The 6,771-nt window shown below is 32.4% G+C and overlaps 2 protein-coding genes across 2 annotated transcripts; both read left to right on the forward strand.

Moving 5' to 3' along the window:
• Positions 1 to 2,984, forward strand: HELRODRAFT_163906 (hypothetical protein; the record flags this gene model as incomplete). Its single annotated transcript, XM_009027639.1, has 3 exons — positions 1 to 1,086; positions 1,616 to 1,668; positions 2,750 to 2,984. 3 exons carry the CDS (start codon positions 1 to 3, stop codon positions 2,982 to 2,984), a joined length of 1,374 nt encoding a protein of 457 aa, XP_009025887.1.
• A 2,453-nt stretch (positions 2,985 to 5,437) lies between these two features.
• Positions 5,438 to 5,889, forward strand: HELRODRAFT_163907 (hypothetical protein; the record flags this gene model as incomplete). The annotated part of the gene is made up of 2 exons (XM_009027640.1): positions 5,438 to 5,512; positions 5,587 to 5,889. 2 exons carry the CDS (start codon positions 5,438 to 5,440, stop codon positions 5,887 to 5,889), a joined length of 378 nt encoding a protein of 125 aa, XP_009025888.1.
• Between the last annotated feature and the right edge of the window lie 882 nt (positions 5,890 to 6,771).

Below are 6,771 nucleotides of genomic sequence, written 5' to 3' on the forward strand. Positions count from 1 at the left end.
ATGGCCAGTTCAATAAGCATGGACGGAGAAGGAACAGCAAGTGAAGGCAGAGTTGATAAAAAATCAGGCAACGCTGCCTCGAGCAATACCTTATTCAACAACACAAACACCACTGAGTCAGTTCAAGTTCCCATGGTTTACGATACTATGACATTTGAAAGCAGACAAGCAGTTGGTCTTCGGGATATGGAGAAAAGAATAGAAGCCGATATGAAAAGAAAGAGAAAATCGTGGGAAAAAGAAGTGGAGCGCATGAGACAGGAATTTCTACATTTATACCCTACAGATCGAGTGTGGGGAAGTGAAGAACTGCTGAATGACCCTTTAGTTGCCAAACGACGAGGAAGTACGGATATTCTAGATCCTAAAAAAATGAAAACCCTATTTCTCGATTATCCAGATGTAGGAAGAAAATTTAGGATTCGATTTGACGTATCCGGATTTGACCCGACATCAATACATGTAGCTAGTGACGGTGATCGTATTATTGTTCGCGCCATCAAGCATGAATCAGCCACAAATCTTACCAATATGTCAAACGATGTAAACGATCAACAAAATAATAACTCTGAAAACAATGCTAACAACAGTGACAAAAGCTATTCGAACGCGGTCCCTTCGTCAACGTCATCATCTATAATTCAGCTGCAGAATCAAAGCAACGACACGGCACCACGGTCGTCAACCGATACGACAAATATGAACAACACATCGGTGCCACCTAAAGGTTCTATTAATCGGGCATATGAACGTAAAATACAAAAACCGAAAGAAGTAGATCCTCATAAATTTAAATCTTATTTAACGTCCGACCATATATTGATAGTGGAAGCCCCACTGAGAGGGCGCTCAAGCTACCACGATCTTCGACGAGCCAGTCCGGCTTCGTCTACCCATCATTCTGCTGTCGGTTTGAGTTCTTCACCGGCAGGTTCCAGATCTCCTTCCAACAGCCCCGGCCAAGATACACCGTCCAAAGAAAATAAAATCGGTGTTCCAACTTTTAGAGAAGAAAATGGTCAACGAAGGTTGGTTCTCATTGTTGATTTGGGCGGTATTTTCAAGCCTCAGGATATTACAGTCCAGGTCTGTTTAATAACTTGATTTTAATGTAACTTTAATGTTTATGTTTATCAATTAATTTTTAAATGCATCCTTTGTTTCAAAACACAGTATCAAATGTCAATTATTTGAATTAAATGACATCTAAAAAAAATCAAGTTAAATATTTCAGCTTTTATATTACAATGCAAGTGAATTTTTTTTCAATTTATAATAATTTGAAAGTCATAGGTGTAACACGACACTATCAAACGGAATCTTTTTTATAGCTCTTATAAATATGTCATTTACTTTTCTTCATTTTTGCTATTTTGAATAAATATTCGAAACGGTTGTTACAAAAAAAGCTTTGCTTTATTAAAGTTAAATTATTATTTAATTAAGTGGAATTTTGAAACAAAATTTGAAAATATCTGAGTTGAGAAAATTCTTAAAGTTGGATTTGCGTGAACTGTATTTCCTTTAGTATGAGAGTCACGTGATTGTTATTGCGCGTTGCATGATGTCAGTTTAAAAACTCTATCTATGACTATCGTATAGCTTTTTCGCACAGCGCGGTGCTTACTCTACGGTGCCGGAGTCGTTTTCCTTAATTGAAAATTCAAGGTTAGTGGAAGACTTTAAAAGCATCATAAAACATTGAAAAATCAAAACAATTATGGGTACAAAACGTTATCATATCATTACAGTCTTATGAAATTGAATCAACACAAAAAAAATGCAGCTTGTTCATTTTCAAACGTAAGAATTTTTAGAGTAATATGTTGGCCTAATACAACCAAGATTTTGAAAATAATTTTTTGTACATTAATGTAAGAGTTAATTAAAACAAATGAATGTATTATGAAAATTTCAAAAAAAGCTTCACTAATAGGACCATTACATTTTTTACGTTTAAATACAAGTAATGTAAGCAATGTTCAAAAAGAATTGACAACAAATGCGTTTTTGAATTGTGCAGCTGGCTGACGTCTAACAGTTTGACGAGTTTTCTAAAATTACAAGCTGTTAGCGAGTAAAAAAAATGTTATAATAATTTACATATATGAGCCTAGTTTTTAAATTTTTTCTTTAACTTTTTAAAATTGAAAATAACTGCACAAAGCGTTTGGTAGCATCGTTTATCAGTATTAAAGATGATTGCCCATATATTCTCTAAAAAGCACGAGCTTGAAAAATTGTTCATGGAAATAAATAGGTACATACATTTTTTCAAAACTTTTACATTTCCTGGAGTCGGATGAAAAATATATCCAATTCCGACTCCATCCTTTTACAAAATTTCGACTCCGGCAAAAACCTCCAATTTAGACCGACTTCGACATCCTAGCTTGCACGCAAAAGCAATGGCATCTATGCGTCGTGTAGTGTTGATGTTGGTATTAACTTTGTGACGCGTAAGTTTAATTAAGTTTAATAGCAACTTTGTAGGAAACAATTACAACTAGGCAAAACAGCTTTGGCTTTCTTAGTGCTACACAATTAAAAAGCAAAATATGATATGGAATGTTTTTAAAGAAAATTATTTTGATAATACAATTGGCTTTGTTCATAATTATTTATGCATACACTTTATAAAAATCTAGTTCGCGTTATGCGTAGGATTCAAAAACGTTATGAAAACTACGCAAATGTTAATTTAATCATGTTTTTTAAACAAACATGCGTTTCTACTCAAATTTTCAAGCGTGATTGGCCCCAGTTGTAGATCTTGCAAATTTGAGTGGAAGAACGAATATTTTGAATATTTATGGATAAGCATCGACGCAAGCAGCATAGTGATTGTCGACGACTTCAGGTACCTCGGGTCATACACAGCGTCAAATGAGAAAGACGTGGACAATAAAATTGCTCTAGCATGGGTTGCATTCACCAAGCTCAAGACTATCCTTAGATCGTCCAAACCAAAGTCAAGTTCATGACTCGACTGTTCAATGCGGCATGTCTATCGGTATTGCTTTATGGCTGCGAATCGTGGACACTATAGGAAGTCATAGAGCATAAACTCGACATTTTGGTATCAAAATGTTATCGAATCATGCTAAACATCAACCAAGCCGAAGCTCTCCAACAAAAAGCTATACAGGATAACTAATCAAGCCCCAATCATCGAGTTAATCAGGTCAAGAGAGTTGCAATTTGTCGGAAAAAGTTGTGGAGGAATATTGTCGTGCGTAACAAGCCCGCCCGTTAATGATGATGACGATTTAAGAGTATTTTGGTTATTTTTAACAAAGGTATATCAATTTTTGTTGCTCTAAAAAACTTTTATCCAAAATTTTTATAAAGTTTGTTTTTTTATATATTTTTATAACATTTCAAAGCTGATGAGTAGAATGAATGTTTTACACTCCTAGTCAAGGGCTAAATTGGTATGAAATCGCCAGTGTCGGAGTCGGTCGGAGACGGATATATTTTCCAGAGTAGGAATTTGGTATGAAATCGCCAGTGTCGGAGTCGGTCGGAGACGGATATATTTTCCAGAGTAGGAATTTTTTGAGAACCCGGAGTAGGAATCGGATTTTTTATGGGTCGAAGTCGAATTTTTTTATCTGAATCCAAAAATTGTTATTTATTTTTAAAAAATTTTAATTTTTTAGCGGTAAATTTTTTTAAGATTGTGTTTTGTAGAGGATAAATATACGTAGCAATAAGCAATCATCTTTAACACTGAATATAAATGCTCATTACGTGATTAAAACATAAATATTTTTCAGTATGTTGTAAAACATAAAAATAAAGTAATTTTATCAAGAAAAACAATTACATTGACATTTAAGTGTATTTTTTTAAGTGTTTTTTATTTAGTAGTGATAATAAGGTAAATTATGATGAAAAAGTTGACAATTGTTTCAGAATGTCTTAAAACATAAAAATTGGTAATTTTACTATGAAAAACAATTACATTGACTAATTTCAAGTGTTTTTTTAAGTGTTTTTCATTTAGTAGTGATGATAAGGTAAAATTATAATACAAAAGTTGACAAATTTTTCTGGAATTCGGAACCCAGAATCGGAAAATTTTACCTGGAGTCAGATATTTTTTGAGGGGCCGAAGTCGGATATTTTTCAAACGAGTTCGACACACTGGAAATCGCTACATAAGTTATTGTATATATTTTTATTTCGAAAAGCTAGCGTAGATAATTGTTCATGCGGGTCCTTTTAGTATAAAAAATTCGATATCACATACAAAACGTTTTTATATAATTTGTAGATATTTGACAAAAACAAAATAAAAATCCATATCAACCAAAGTGAAATTGGCTAATTTAAATTTTTATTTAAATTTTTAAGACCTAGTTGTTACATATTAAAAACTTTGATTTTAGCGGATTTTATTCAAATATTTTTTTTCAAAAAGTTTGTTCCAATTTGTAAATATTCAGCATCAAACAAATGTAGGTGATATATAAATCATAACATCAATTTTGCGCAGATTAATACATTCACACAAGTGAAGATGAAAAAAAAACTCGCGTAATGAAACCAAGTAATTAATAAGAAGTGATAGTCCAATGTTCAAAAATCCATTCGATTTTTGATTTTTTTCATGTAAAAAAATTCGATTTCGATTTGTAATGGAAAAAATTAAAAAAAACAATGATTCAAGCAATGAATCATTTAGAAAACTAAAAATACCAAACTCTCGGCTTTAAAAATTTATTAACCAACGACAATAAATTTAATGTAAAATTAGAATTTATTGACGACCAAAGTGTTATGTCACTAAGTCAATTAAAACTAATAGCAGGTTGTTTCTTATAAATGCTCATTAACTAACCGTTTTTTGCTTTAAAAATGAGTTGATTTCAATTGTTGGTAACATTAACTTAAAAAACTTGCAAGCAAAAAATTTTTGAATAATTCGAAAAATCGCATCTAACTTTCAATATTCATACCACCACTACTTTAATTCAGTAGATGACAACCATATTCAAAGAATAAAGTAGATGACCAAACGGTATGGTCGCCTGATAACGTTAAATGAAAGCTAGCAGATAGTTGCTGAAAACTCGGCCAGATACAGCTAAAAGTAGTCCATTGGCATTACTTGTAGTCATTATTTTTCATGCCAATTGCACATTCACAATTCTGTAAAAATTTTTGCAATTGCGAACTGAGTTTTTTGTTGTTGAGCAAATAAAAATAATTTTAACATATATGGAAAACTTCTATGAGACATCATTATTTCAGTTTGCTTGACATGACACTGCTAAGCATAGCATAAAATGAGAGGTCAATTTAATGAACTTGACGATATAACTGACAAATTTGCGACAGTCTTCTTTTCGCTCTTTATTGATTATTCGTTTTTTAACATTTAAAAGTTGTATATTGCTTACTGATGATTGTTCTTGTGCAACTATGAATTATGTGTATTATTATACGGTCGAGGACTGCAGACAGGCCCCACTGTCTTGAGCCTCCTCCATACGCCACTAAGAAAGTTTTTAAGCTATAAATTATTAAACAATTTTTCTAAATCGAAATTAAAAATATTACTTCAAAAAAACTGTACAGGTGATAAAAGACAACAAAATTTGGATCTGGGCAAAGCACGAGGAGAAAACGACAGAGCGGTTGACAAAAAGCAAATTCTCAAAAGAGTACGAACTCGGAGAAAAAATCGAAACACACACTCTTACTGGGACATTGGCCCCTGACGGAAAGTTAATGGTCGGTGCTTATGCGAAAGGTCATGGAGGCGAAAATATGGCTACATCAAAAAGCGACGATGACAGGCAGAGTACAGGCGGAGGCAGGAGAAGTGTCGACGGATTGAAACAAACGCAATCCTGTGTTGGATTGGTTGGTTCTACATAAACAGGTTAGAGTATTTAGGGTCGGATAGCTTTTTCAAACATTCGAATAAAATAAAATCTTTTAATTTATTGAGTTTTTTTGTGTATAAATTAATAATACATGCGAATAGTTTAAAAACTTTGAGAGCTAAAACGCTACACCAGATTATAATTTGTTGAAAATAGCCTACTAACAGCGAAATAAACACGATGCTTTTTTTTAATCCAGCAGATTAAATATTCGCAGGTACTATTTATAATTATTCAGAATTTAGGCTATGCATAAATTATACAAATAGGTGAAATTTGTACAATGGGATGTACCGCAACAAAATTATTTATTGTGTGCGCAATATATGATTGGGTGGATTCATTAATAACATTTTCTTCCAATAGTTCTAATTTTTGCTCATAATATAATATTGAAACAGCTAAACAGTAACGTTGATTTTAATAATAATATTATTAATGATCACAAAATTAAGAGTTATAATTGGATTTCAACTGGCCATTTCAAGAGCAACTGCAACATATTGCATCGTTTTAACACGCAATTATTAATAATAAGCTCCTTTGAAGACAAGCGATTGATAAATTACTAGAGTTTTGTCAAATGCTGACATAGTGGCCGAGTAATTTTCGTTACGATAGAGGTCCACATCAGTAATATAATCATCGAGAAACACTGCAGGCAGAACATTATTATTGAAATAAAACAAACACGTTGATCAAGTTCTTGGTTCATTATTTTCTCCGTTGCCTCATTCCTTTATTATCTTTGTTTTTTTGTCTACTACGTCAGACGTCAGTTTTGTTTTTTCTTTAATGTCATTATATATATATATATATATATATATATATATCTAGAGAGAGAGAGAAAAAAAGAGAGAGAGAGAGAGAGAGA

The sequence above is a fragment of the Helobdella robusta genome, assembly GCF_000326865.2.
Source record: "Helobdella robusta unplaced genomic scaffold HELROscaffold_5, whole genome shotgun sequence".
Classification (NCBI taxonomy): domain Eukaryota; kingdom Metazoa; phylum Annelida; class Clitellata; order Rhynchobdellida; family Glossiphoniidae; genus Helobdella; species Helobdella robusta.